This window comes from Sorex fumeus, unplaced genomic scaffold, assembly GCF_029834395.1.
Source record: "Sorex fumeus unplaced genomic scaffold, SorFum_2.1 ptg000013l, whole genome shotgun sequence".
Classification (NCBI taxonomy): Eukaryota; Metazoa; Chordata; class Mammalia; order Eulipotyphla; family Soricidae; genus Sorex; species Sorex fumeus.
The window spans coordinates 14,364,172-14,378,992 of NW_026606070.1; the positions used below are offsets into that span (position 1 = coordinate 14,364,172).

The 14,821-nt window shown below is 35.8% G+C and overlaps 1 protein-coding gene across 1 annotated transcript in view; it reads left to right on the forward strand.

The window, feature by feature from the left end:
• Window positions 1-7,693, forward strand: part of RASSF6 (Ras association domain family member 6) — a 140,700-nt gene extending 133,007 nt beyond the window's left edge. Inside the window, exons 7-11 of the mRNA XM_056111165.1 lie at window positions 135-236; window positions 528-579; window positions 7,212-7,330; window positions 7,430-7,527; window positions 7,618-7,693. Of these exons, the coding sequence (XP_055967140.1) occupies window positions 135-236; window positions 528-579; window positions 7,212-7,330; window positions 7,430-7,527; window positions 7,618-7,693 (447 nt within the window). The remainder of the gene's footprint in view (window positions 1-134; window positions 237-527; window positions 580-7,211; window positions 7,331-7,429; window positions 7,528-7,617) is intronic.
• Window positions 7,694-14,821: the final 7,128 nt, after the last annotated feature.

Genomic DNA, 14,821 nt, shown 5'->3' on the forward strand with positions numbered 1-14,821 from the left:
AAATGCTACGTAAAAGCGTGTTTACTTATAATTACAACAAAAAGAGACAAGAAAGAAAAAATTTTGACTGGCAATCTCACTGATTCTTATTTGTTTCATATAATTTTAAAAATTATACAATAACTTTTTTCTAGACATCAATATTCACACCAGCCTTTGGATCAGAGACTAAAGTCAGAATAAATAGTTGCATGACTACGGAGGAAGTAATAAAGCAACTTCTCAAAAAATTCAAGGTAATCTTTGTCACTAAGCAGTTCATTGCATCTTGTGTATAATTTAACTGTAGACACTTAAATAAACGCAGACTTTTGAAGAAAAAGTATGTATAAATCTATGTATTAATTTTGAAAAAAAATTTCCTATTTGTAATACTTTTCCATAATTATGTCCTGAAAAAATTACGTAATTCCTGGGGATCAGAGAAGGTTTTCTATTTAAGAATAAAATTTGGAAATGAGGAATGTACAATATTGGGTCAGGTTGTCTTAGAATTTTTAAATATGCTCATTTTTTTCCATTGACAGATTGAAAATAGTGCCCAAGATTTTGCACTGTATGTTATTTTTTCAACAGGAGGTAAGAGACTTTAATCATATTTTTATATTATTCAAGTTTTAATCCCGTACCCAAGGAAGAATAGTTTGCCTCATTCTGAAGAAAGGGAGGAAGGGGTTGAAGAGCACTGTAAAGGAGCATGTGTTAGAAGAACCAAGAATAAAGCATCCTACTCCAGGTGGGAAAGGGTGCCATGCCTTCGCCTATTCCCACTGGCGGCCTAGTTGCCACCATCTTCCAGAGCCCATTGGACAGTCAGGTACGGGCCAGCAGTGACGAGACACGTGGGGTCTCACAGAATAGGGGTGGAGCTGGTCCTTCTCCTCCCTCGCCCCAATGAGACCCCAAGATGCCGCCCACGAACGGCCCCTCCAGCTGCTTCTTAAGCTCCTTAACAATCATGATCCCAGAGATACACTAACAAATCTCGGAACCCAGAGGCTTTTGGCAGAAATATCTCCAGACTTAAATTATTAACATTTCAGAATTCCAAGATCACATGGCCACAATAGCAACTGCACGACATCATGTGCTATTCATAATCAGCAATAAAAAACAAATTGTCCAATTTGCTTTTTTGGCGGGTCTGAGCGTTGGGGGAAAATTCCAAATAATAATGGTGGGACTGTGTCAAAATATTGAATGTAATCAAAGTAGAGAGAGAGTAATGTGGAAATTATCTGGCACACAGGTAGGGGGGAGGGGGGAGGATGGGGTGTATACTGGGGGTTTTGGTGGTGGGAAAAGTGCACTGGTGAAGGGATGGGTATTTGATTATTGTATGACCGAGACTTAAACCTGAAAGCTTTCTAATTGTTCTCATGGTGATTCAAAAAACAAATTTATAAGAATTGAAAAAAAAAAGAGCGATAGCACAGCGGGTAGGGCGTTCACCTTACAAGCGGCCAACATGGCCGACCCGAGTTCGATTCCTCCGCCCCTCTCGGAGAGCCTGGCAAGCTACCGAGAGTATCTCGCCCGCACGGCAGGGCCTGGCAAGCTCCCCGTGACGTATTCGATATGCCAGACACAGTAACAACAAAGTCTCCAATGGAGACGTTACTGGGCCCGCTCGAGCAAATCGATGATCAACGGAGGGCCTTTACCTTTACCTTTACCTTTATGAGTTTCCAAACTCTCAGTTCAAGAACAGAGTGCTACTGATATTCCAAAGAGACATGAATATTTCTAACTTGGTTGGTCTAAAAAGATTTTTGTGTTAAACTACATTTCTATAGAGCAATTGTGATCAACATATGCTTTTATATGAAGTCAGCAGAAACCCTACGTAATAAAAGAATATTAAACATTGTAGCACTGTAGCACTGTCCTCCAGTTGTTCATTGATTTGCTCAAGCGGGCACCAGTAACATCTCAGAACAAATTGTGAGACTTATTACTGTTGGCCGCTTGCAAGGCAAACGCCCTACCTGCTGTGCTATATTTTTATTTATTTATTTTTAATTTATTTATTTTTATTGAATCACGAGCTTCCATATGACCCAGCAAAAACTCTTCTGGAAATAAACCCTGGGGGCACAAACACACAGCAGAAACACCATCTGCACTTCTGGGTTCACTGCAGGGCTATTCTCAGTAGCCAGAACCTGGAAACAACCAGGGAAGGGAAACATTCTTTACATTCTCAACAACCCTGCCCAGTAGAGTTTGCTGGTATTTAATTTTTTAATTCTTTTGGGCCAGTTTCACAGGGAGTGACAAATTAGAATAAAATCTGGACCAACTTAAATAAAAGTTTTGGATATCCCCATACTGAACATGTTTAAATGTACATTTGTAGGAAAGTCACATACCGGCAAAACCAAGTTATATTATTTGTAACACAGAAAGCCAAACACTGTCAGTAAAGTGGTTTTTGTTAAGATAATTAATTTTGAGAAGCACCAACCTGGGAAAATAGCAAGGTCTTAATTCAATGAATTATCTCCCCAAATTCAGGATGAGAGATTCAAAAGGATGTGGAGAGTATGAGGATGAGGGTTATGGAGTGAGAGATCCATCTAAGTAAAGTAAAGTAAAGGCCCTCCCGTTGATCACCGATTTGCTCGAGCGGGCCCAGTAACGTCTCCATTGGAGACTTTGTTGTTACTGTGTCTGGCATATCGAATACTCTCGGTAGCTTGCCGGGCTATTCCCAGTAAAACTTCCTTCAAGTCATCTTGACCAGTGGTTTTAATATTCTCATTTATTTGGAATAAACAAGATTACTGATGCTATCAGTTCCAGAAACCTATATAGGGGCCTTGAAAAAAATTAAGAAAAATAACAGACTGCCTGCACCACTGGGTTATCTGATGATTATATGTCAAAGAGATTATGCTCAATAAAATTAGTGTAAAAAACGTTGGCTTTTTCTGGCTTCAGGGAAGGGGCAGCAAAATGCCAAGTCCTAGTGAGCTAGTCTCCAAAATTCCCTTAACAGATTATTTGAATAAGAATTTGAATAAAATATATAGCACTGTAGCACTGTCGTCTCATTGTTCATCGATTTGCTTGAGCAGGCACCAGAAACGTCTCCACTGTGAGACTTGTTGTTACTGTTTTTGGCATATTGAATACGCCACGGGGAGCTTGCCAGGCTCTGCGGGATACTCTCAGTAGCTTGCTGGGCTCTTTGAGAGGGATGGAGGAATTGAACCTGGGTTGGCCGCATGCAAGGCAGACGCCCTACCCTCTGTGCTATAACTCCATAAATAAATAAGATAAATGAACAAAATTAATGAATACCTTGTTGGTCTAGGTTTGATGCAAGAGCAACAATAAGAAATGAAAACTGGATTCCAAACATATTTAAAATTAACATACTTGTAAAGTGAAAGTTTAAAGGGCCACGACAAAAGCACTTAGCTTGCATGTGGCTGCCCCCACTCAATGCCCATTCCACACCATATAGGGATCTCTGAGCACTGCATGTGTCATTCCCCAGCACAGAGCCATGAGTGGTCTCTCAGCACCACGAGGTATGGCTCAAAAAATAAGATAAAACCTTAAATAAAAGCTATGTATATATCACATATAATACATGCAATACACACCTGTGGCTACAAAAAGTTAGATATAATAGATATATATATATGAAAGATTAATACCTCCAATAACAAAGTGTTCTTGCATAATACCTAAAGATCAAAAATAAAAATAGAAAGATTGAAAAATTTTAAAATAACAAATTAAGATAGTAAACATTTTTAGGAAAACTTAAATTTAAGGACATGAAGCAGTCAGGGAAGCAGATGGAAGAAAAGTCACAATTCAGTATTATCTCACAATTATATTGGCAAAAAAATTAGAAATAATTCTACTGATGCATATTATAGATAAGAGTTAAAGGGTATTTTCCTTTAATAATACATAAATACATGATTGTCTTTACTTTTTTTTTGTAATTCATTGTAATGATATTTATAATAATTTAAAAGAATACAGCTACTTTAACCCAGCAATTCTGCTGGTAAGATTCTATTTCCAAAAAATAAACTAAAATGTTCAAATCTTTCTGCAAGACTATTTACAACAAACTAAAAGCAAAGTCACCAGCCTAGAGGAATGACTAAATAATGGTTATTACGATGTCACTAAATGTAATGAGTTAGATTTATACCAATTGGAGGAAATTCTGTAATAATAAACATTTTAAGTGAAAAATGCAAGTTTGATTAAATTGTGTTTAATATAGTTCATTTTTTAAAGAACTATAAATTCCTTTTTAAATGTGTTGTGTAGATTTATACAATCAGGGAGACATGTACAGAATGATAAATATCAAGCCATTAATATGAATTAGTGGGTTTGTAATATAGAAAAGTAAACAGGAATGAAGAGCAATACAGAAACCTAGTAGAATAAAATAAATAAGTTATGATTTTTTAATATGGTGTATTTACAATTAAAAATGGATATATTAGTTCCTTTATACACCAAGTTTGTGGTGGTGCATAAAGATATGTTTGATAGGATGCTGCTTAGAGGATAATGCTGATTTTTCTCAGAGCAAGGGATTCCAATTCTACTAGTTATAGTTTCTGCCTTGTATTTTTTCTTCATTGTTTTTATTGTAATAGTATTTGTGCTTAAAATAAAAATTTATTGAGGGCTAATTAAAATATATAGTTGTGCATGCTTAAAGTATACAATGTGATGATTTGCTACATTTATATATAGTGCAATCAAGGTAATTAACAGATCCATCTCCTCACATAATTAACTTTCTCTTGCAGTGAGAAGCTTAATACCTACTATTAGCAACTTTAAAATATATTAGCAATTTTTAAATGTAAAATACCATGTCTTTAGTTATAGTCAGTGTGCTATTCAAAATGTATTCCTCTTCAGCTTTTTATAATTTATTCCTCTCATACCTAAAAATGTGTACCCTTTAATCTATATCACTCCACTTCCTTCCCCCATAACATGCACAATTTTATGATCAGAAAAGGTACATTTTCACAATAAAAATGTACTTTAAAAATTATCCATGAAAATCATTTCATATTGAACCTTTTGTACCAAAATCTTTTATACATGAAGTTCATAACTGAAGATAATCATAACTAGAACCTTTAGGAACCAGTATGAAAGGAAATTAAAGGAACAGTTTAGTACTTTGATTTAATAGAGCACCAGTTCTGGGCAATAATATGGAAAATAAAAACAGGTAGATTTTAGCATCTGTAACTGCTAAATCCATGGCCTGTATAAGTGTGTCTCAAATTATTGTGCACTTCAGAATTACCTGGAAAATGAATTTAAATGCCAGCCACTTCCAGATTGGGGAACAGTGTGAGACTTTGTATTTCTAATGATTATCCCAGATTACCATGGAACATAGCCATCATGCAAGAAAACTTTCTCTGTAATATCAAAAATGACTTGAACTAAAATGAAAAACCAGTTAACTTTAAAAGTAGAAGTAAAAAGAATATTATGTGGGTTAGTGACAGGCTGTAAATTAACAGGATAACTTCAGAAATGGTAGAGGAATTCTATCTGTGAACTCTGTATCTATGGAAACGGGGTAGATTAAGTCACTTTAATAAAGGAGAATCTGGACTTTTGTTTTCTAGTCACCTTTTAAACTTTTTTCCCCCGCCCAGGGACTAAGAACAGTTCTGACTTCTGGAACATCTAGAGCCCAGGGGAATTGTTTCATGAGTAAACAATGTAGAAAGGAATCAACTGGTCTACCCTTTCCCCTTGAGTCTATTTCAACATAGGACCCAGATTGTTTTTCAATGATATGAAAGCCAGACCAGGTCAGGCCTCTCAAATCCACTAGAGCCTTGCTTTTCAGTGTAAGGCCAGTCTTTACAAGGGCTTCATTCTCTGTCATTTACTATATTCACCAGGCCAGTTACCTTGGACCCTTGTTACACTTCGATTGAGTTAGTTCTGCACTGGCCCCAAGTATTTTATTTATTTTGCTTGAAAATTATATTATCCAGATCATTTCAGGTCTCTCTCTCATATCCTTGTGGTCTTCACTCAAATGTTAGTTATTCAGTAAGGTCTCTTCTAACTGTATAATTAATAGTTGCAAACTTTTCCCATGAGCACACATTTATATGCATATATATGTACATTATCACTATATTTTTCTTCTAAATACTTACTACTGACATTTATTGTTCATTATCTGTCTCCCACATCAAAATGTCAAAAAAAGTGATTCTACTCTGCTTTGCTCTATAATGAATTTTTGTTCAATAGTGCCTAGAACATAATAGGAACTCAAAAATATTTTAGGAAGGAAGAAGTAAGAGGATTTGATTCCTTCTTCACTCTGATAAAAACTGAAATCACACATGACAATCACGTTTGATTGTCACACATGATAATCAAACTTGAAGTGCTTTTTGTGGTAGGAGTATTTATATTATAAAAATATAAATAATTGAAATTCTGGGAATATACCAAATTGGAAAACTTTTTTAAAAAATCTAATTCTATGACTAAGTGATTAAATACCACAGATAAATGAAATAGTAAAAATAATGGTCTTTAAAAAACACTTTGAATTTATATTTTAAGGAAGAATCTTAGGATATTCAATAAAAGAAGAAAGAACTAAAGATAATTACAAATTTTAAACTGAATCAGCTTAAAAGAGAGAATTCTGTTGGAACTAGAGAGATAGTACAGAGGATAGGACACTTACCTTACATGCAGCCAACCTGGATTCAATCCCAAGCATTCCTTATGGTTCTCTGAGCACCATAAGGAGTAATTCCTGAATGCAGAGCCAGGACTAACCTCTGAGTATCACCAGGTGTGTCCCATCACTCTTCAACCCCCTGCCCCCCAAAAAAGCAAAATTAGGGGGAAAATATTATTCTGTGAACTGAAATAGTAAAAATCCATAGGCTGGAGACTTGTTTGAATATCTTGAAGGTGAAATTCAGCAAGATATAAAGTCAAGTCTTATAGCAAACAAAAGAATTGCCTATTTACTTCATTTAAACAATTTAATCCTATTTTACTTTTTAAAGTGAATGCATCTGGGTTTTGTTTTCATTTTGATTCTTTAGGTTTTCTTCCAGATTGCACTAAAGAAAGAAAATAAATGTATAAATTATTTTTCTTCCTGTCTCTAAGATGAGCTTCTAACTATAATTTATTCTTGTTTTTATTTGCAGAGCAGAAACGACTAAAGAAGACAGACATACCGCTATTACACAGGCTTATACAGGGACCTTCCAAAATGAATGCTCGCATTTTCCTCATGGATAAAGACACAGAAGAAATTAGCAGTGATGTATGGATACCATCACCCTGAATATGGTCTTTGCTCCTTCCTGACTCATCACCTCTCACATAAATTGTTCTTCTTTCTTTTTCCTCTTTCCCTTTTCAGGTTGCTCAGTATATTAACTTTCATTTTTCTCTCCTGGAATCCATCCTTCAGAGATTAAATGAAGAAGAGACAAGAGAGATTGAAAGAACAAAATCAAAGTAAGTAGAAAGCATTTACTCTGAATTCCTCATCTTTTAATGCACAAGTGTGCCCCATTTTTAATACCCTATTTCTTTTCTTATTTTCAGATTCAAAAAAGAAAAGTCTTGCATACTGAATTATATTAAAAGTAAACGGATAGTAAAAACAGAGACAACAGTTTAGTTGTATGGGTCACTATTGTTAAAGCCTATTAGAATTAGAGAGTTGTTACTATTGATGAGAGGAATAAATTCTTTATTTCCATTTATACAAATGTATATGTAAAGTTGAATCTATAAAAAATGCAAAAAAGCAAAAACTTGTTTCTCTTTGAAGTGATAAAGTTAAGGTTCACAGTTGGACTGAAATGAGCAGGAATTTAGTTCAGTAACTGAAAAAAACTTGGATACTGTGTATTCCAAATAGAATTTTTTAGTAATGAATTTAAATGTCATCTTCAGATATCATGAAGTTTAAATTTCTTTTAACTTGAACTGTCAAGAGAACTGAAATAATATCAGCCATCTCTCAGAAATTTTTCAGAAAAAAGCTGCCAAGTCTTGAAATAAAAAGTACATCTCATCTCACTAAGAATTTGATGATGACAAGTTTTTCGCAGCTCCTTGAAAACTCTGGCATTTTTATAAATCTAGGGCTATCTTTGCCTGGATAGGAGACTATTGGCTATCCATAATGTCAGAGATATCTGCTCTTTGGGATGAAATAGATAATATTCTTTAAAAAATCAAACTGGAATTTTTTCAGTTTGAATCCCATTTTTATCATGAGTATTCATAAGAGTTATCTAATTTTAGTTTTTTTTGCTTATTTGTTTATGGGTTGAGCTGTTTTTTCTCCCCAACAAATACACCACAGAGATCATCAATTTTATCAACTACAACAAGACTTAACCCATAGTAACTCTTGCTACTGAATTATTACAAAAGATAATGCAAAACTATTGTAGCAAAAACTAGGCAAGAAATCCAGAGCTTGATCTTTTTCTGCAGGAAAATTCATTCTACAGTTCTCAAGATACTTAGAAGTCTACTATCAAATTTGAAAAATAAAAACACTAAGAATGCCACAAGGGTATATTATTTTACTTGCAAGTTCTTTATTAAAATAGTTTTATGCAAAATTTTAATTCTCTTTTTGAATTCTTAAATGTGTGATATTAAGTTGATTATTAAGTCATAAGGTTATATATAATAAACCAATTTAGAAGACTATTTAAAATTAAGATAACACATTTTTATTTACATTATATTTGTATAAATGCAAATAAAATTAAAAGAGGGCTTTCCACGTGCTCAGGCCGAACCTCACATACGAATGAACACATCATGGGATACTCCCTACCCATTTTCCATGATTACCACACCATATTTGATGGGGGGAGGCTCAGACAGTAGGCAACAAATTATAGATGGATATATATATATATACACACACACACACACACACACACACACACACACACACACCTCGGAGAGCCCAGCAAGCTACCTACTGAGAGTATTCTGCCCTCACAGCAGAGTCTGGCAAGCTACCCATGACGTATTCGATATGCCAAAAACAGTAACAATAACAGGTCTCATTCCCCTGACCCTGAAAGAGCCTCCAATATGGCAGCATTGGGAAAGACAAGTAAAGAGAGACTGCTAAAATCTCAAGGCTGGGACGAATGGAGACATTACTGGCACCCACTTGATTAAATCGATGAATAAAGGGATGACAGTGATACAGTAACAGCAATTTAATATTAAAATGTAAACTCTACTTATGACAATGGTATTACTTTTCCATACCATCAAAATCAAAACTGGATCAAAGTGAAATATAGTATGTCATGATCCTTTCAACCCTAGAAAATGTATCCTACTGAGTAAAACATGCTTGCATCTTTATTCTTCAATTATCAAGTAATAGAGTGTCATCTTGTTAAAATACAACAAATGAACTAGCTAAAATTCAGCATACCTATAGAAATTAAAAGTAGTCTATATGTATTCCATAAGCATATTAATCTGTAATATGTTGAAAGTTTACATAGTACATAAGAAAACTACCAAGATTTGAGGGGAAAAAATTAAAACCAAATGGCATGAAAATAAAATCACAGAAGAAATAAAAAAGCTACAAAGTTGAGGGTTGGGATGTCTTAACACTAATCAACTGCATTGATCTGTGTTCAGTCAGGCGACAGAAACCTCGGAGTAATTGAAACAGGAAATTTAATAAAAGGCATAATAAGGTTGTGATAGAAGAATACTTTGAAAGATAGAAAGAGACATCTAAAGAGTGAAAGGTTATATCCCAAGAGTAAAACCTTGGGATGAAGTTTTAGAAGTTTTAGAGAAGGTGTGGCTGTGGCCCAGTGAAAGGAGTTTTCCTGGGAGTTGCTGAGCAAACAGGACAACCTCTAGGGTGTGAACTGAGGCAGGTGTGCAGGAGAGACTCATGCTTTGCATCAGATGGAAGGTCCATATTTCAGTGTCTGTCTAGAGGTTCCAGGAAATAAAGGGGACACAGAATAGCCAAGGCTGGAGAGTGGGCACAAAGATGGACTAGGAGCGGAGGGACTTCATTTGTTGGAACCAGTTCTTTGTAGCTTCTTAACTGTGTCAGCTTGGAGACTGTGGGACAAAGGTTGAGCCAATGACGCTGAGTTGAGAAAGTCAGTACAGCAGTCATTTGATTTAGGGCACAGGTCTGCACTGGGCATTAGGGTCTTGCCTTCACAAGTCAAATTAAAAGTCGAAGAAGGGGGATAAGGGCCAAATCCGAGAGGAAACTGCATTTCACAGGCAAGTAACTCTGGAGAGAACACTCTGAGCTAAGCAGTGAAGACAAAAGTCAGCTTGCCAGAGGCTTGGCCAGCTAGCACCTCTAGCATAGGGAAAGAATGAAAGAATGTCTTCCTGTGATGTGTCTCCAGCACCCTCTACCAACAGAGCATGATATCACAAGCTGCGAAGGAAATCCATTTTCACTCAGTAACAAAAAGTGAATTTGGAGCCAAGGCAATTAAGTAGCTGGCATGTCAACAGAACACATCAAGTGAAATGCAGTTTTCTTTATCAAATTATAAAATATTAATAAAAATTGCATTAAATAATCTAATTACAATGAGATGGGCAGCCAAATTACAAACATACAATCTACAAACATACTACAAATAATACAAATGAATATAACTTCTTGAAAAAAATTAGTATGTAGAAAAACAACACTATTATGAAAATATATTTATTGTGTTGCTACTGTTCTTAACATAATGTTAATTCTTTTTTTCCCTATTTCCTTATAGGGTAAATGTTCAAACATAAAAAATTTTTAAATGTTAACAGAGAAAGAAAAAACATTTACCCAAAAGATGTTATGTTACTATCAAAATGTTTCCAAAAATGTAGTCACAGGAGTAAAATTTTTTTATATATAAAAATCTCAAATTTTCAAAATAGTTCTTCAAAAAATGTTTTATCTGTGTGTATATGCCAACATTTATACATATATGCTCAAAAACAAAAAATATTGCTAAATATAGATACATCTGGATGTTAAAATTAAGGGTGATTTTTTTTATGTTTAGGAAATGTTCATAAATTAGGCATAATTACATGTCAGAAGCATTTTTATCTGAAGAAGTTAATTCTAACAAATTCTCATTAGCATGATACATTCTCCAAATAGCTTTTGATTTCTCTAATTTGGGAAGAAATCTAAAAAACCTCTAAGAGGAAAGAGAAGGAAGGGGAAAATATTTGGGCTTCTCCACCATTAAGCTTTTCTAGTAGGCGAAGTGTGGGGAAAAAACAGAATCGAGTAGAAGATTGAGTATTCATTCTATCTCTCTCATCTGTGGGATCTAAAAGCACACAGAGAAGAAGTAGCAAATGGCCAAAGATCGCAGAACTGAAGAACGACTCTACAGAAAACAGAACTGAGGTGTGTGAGGGCGATGGGGCCAGTGAGTGAGGGAACTCTGGTGAAGGATGTGGTGTAGAAGCATTGTGTGCACAAAACCCTACCATGAACAGTATTGCAAATTAAATTTAAAAGTAACTAGTTCATATAGTATTCATACTTTCCTACTCAAGAGCAAAAACACCTTAACAAAGTTCCCTTGGAAATTTATAGGCTGCTACCTATGTGACTGTGGATTTTGTTCAGATAGAAACAGATATTCGAAATGCATTACAAACCGTTTTGAAAAAAACATGAAATAAATAAGTAAGTTCTAATAAAGATGATTAGTTCCATCATGGATAGTCTCACAGTCAGCAAACTTATTTGGGGTGTGGGAAGTATTTGGCCTATACTGTGGGGGAGATGCTCAGGGCTGGGAATGATCCCTCACTGTGCCTGTGGAACCAGGGATGGAATCAGCTGCATAAATTAACCCCTGTACTATCTCTGCCCCCAGGCAAACTTATTCTATGAATGACTGGATAGTAAATAAATACTGGGTTCTAAGGTTTATAAACCTATGAAGATTCAATTCTGTACTTAATCCTGTGCTCAATCTTCTAGTCGATTCAGTAACCGATTTAATGTCCAAATAAAGGAGTGAGATTATGTGTTAGTAAAATCTGATTTACAAGGAACCGGAGTAAGGTGCTTGCTTTGCATGTGGCCAAACTGGGATTGATCCTGGCAGCCCATGTGGTGCTCCAGCCTCACTAGGACTGATCCCAGAGTGCAGAGCCAGAAGTAAGCCCTCAGCACCACCTGGTGTGGCCAAAAAAAAAACCCCATTTATTTATTAGCTATAAGTGGGTTAGATTTAGTCTCTTAAGGCTTTGTTTTCCTGTCCTTGACTAAACTATAGATTACTAATTTAACATAGCCTTAGACAGTGTAGTTGAATAGGTAAAAAAGGAGCACTTTGAAGGGAATTAAGGTATTCTTGAGAATAACTTGTGAATAAATTTCCCAGAGCCATTGCTAACCTTGATCCCTATCCTGACCAGCCTGAGGCTGTTTTAACTGGAAAGGCTGCCTTACTAGTTGACTAACTGCTGAAATTTCTTTACTCAGGCACTGTTATCTACAGTACCTGAGTTTCTGCTCTTCCTGACTCTGTCCATGGGCAGTAATTCCCGGGTCCCCTCTATGATGATATACAAATTTTCTGTGCCATATTCTACCATTAGAGCCATAGCAATTTATTTCACACAACCTTACCGTCTTACAAAAATAATTTACTTGTTAACAATATGCAATTAATTACAGAAACAATTTTGGTTTATATGTGCTTTTCTAGTTATTGTTCTAGTCTCTGTTCTTCAGTCCTAATCTGAGCACCTTTTCAAAATCCTTTTCAGCTCGTATGTGGTTAAGCTCCAAACTACATAGGGGAGCCCTCAGTCTATTTATGTTCCCGGAAATTTCTAAAACAATCCTTTATTTTGTCCAGAAAAGTCCCTAAACTGTTATTTCTTTAAAATTTCTCTAAATTCACAATTTGCAGTAATTTTTTACTGCAATTACTGAAGATCTTCAGTACATCTGGTATTATAACTTTTATTAGTCTTTGTTCATCTCTAAGATTTCAAGTATTTTCAGCTCAATGTGAATATTACATATTGACAAAATATTACATATTCCTGAAAATACATGGCACCTTTCCACCAGGTAAGTGAAATCCACAACAATTAATTGGAACTATGTCTCTGTTGTATGTGGTTTCTGCATAGAAGGTTCCTGAAGATCCTGAAATAAAATGAGTAGCAAAAGCATAAGCACCTCTTGAGTTTTATAAAGACCAATTTCGTCTGTAAACCTGCTTGACTTATTTAGAGCTGCCTTCCCTAGTGCCTTTTGTTTTGTAGTCACTCTTGGCAGCACTCAGGGCTCACTCCAGGCTCTGTGCCCAGGGGTCAGTAGCTCCTGGTAAACTAAGGTCAGCAGGAGCCTTATCTGCTGTACGAGCTCTTATGTTTAAAGGTCCTGAAAGTGCCCACATGTCTTCATAACATTCCCACTTTCACCTTTAGCTTCATGCTTTATTCATCAAACTTTTCTTCAAGCATACCTCTTCATTAGTATATTAAATTTAATATATTAAATTTATTTATATATAATTGTTACCAGGGAAAACTTTTTTATTTTTACATCTGTGCCCTTGGCTGCAAGGAACACTGTGACCAATGGGAAGTAGAGGTGAGTAGTGGGGACAGAGTAGGGTAGAGGTGTGAAACTGACTCTTGCTCTTCCTGGCTCTTAAGGTCCTACTCTAGATAAACACCCACGGATCCTATAAAACCTATAAAAACAAACAAAACCCATCCATCCACTACAGAGCCCCAACATGTCAATCCTTTTTAACAATAAAATAGGATATTCAAGTTATTATGATAGGTCAGCCCGCTGGCATGCCTTTGAATTTCCCAATTTGCTCCACCCTACCTTGAGGGTACACTAAGCTGAAGCAAAACCATGACTAAAAATTCATCAGGAAGCAGTCACTGATTTCTTTTCATGGAGCGATAGCACAGCGGTAGGGCATTTGACTTGCACGCAGCCAACATGGCCGACCCGAGTTCGATTCCTCCGCCCCTCTCGGAGAGCCCGGCAAGCTACCGAGAGTATTCGATATGCCAGACACAGTAACAACAAAGTCTCCAATGGAGACGTTACTGGGCCCGCTCGAGCAAATCGACGAACAACGGGAGGGCCTTTACCTCGAGCTCGAGCTACCAAAATAATAGGCCTGAGTTAAGAAGCATGGTATTACTGCATCTTGTAGTAATAGGCTTCAAGAGTAAGCATGTTATTTTGTTTTGTAATTGCAAGATGAACTAGAAAGAAGCTGGCTATTCTCACTTAGTCCCTGTTGGTTCCAAAGTTTGTGTCCTAGCAGTGCTGCTGGTATCATGAGCACCATGGAAATTCACATCCTAGAAAAATACATCAGGAGTGAGAAAAAAAATTTATGTAGAAAGATATTGTGGCGATTTATTATAGTTCTAAATTAGAAACTATTTTCCTGCTCAATAATGGAGAAATTCATTACAGAACAATATGCAGTGCCTTATTAAAAAGCTATTAATCTGCTGTTTTGAAAAATAGTCATAAAATACTCTATCATTTTTTCATAGTTGTTTTACGCTATTTACGTATTCACTTAGAAAATAATTGATGAACATCTTTATAATTTCTCTAAGTTCAAGAACATTCAGCAATAGCAGGAAAACTTAATGGGAGCGGTGAGGACACTCCCTCAGATATAGTCCCTTTCTATTTTCCCACTTACACAAGTTGTGGGATTCTAAGTGCTTTCTAAGTTTGCCCCAGTCCATTCCC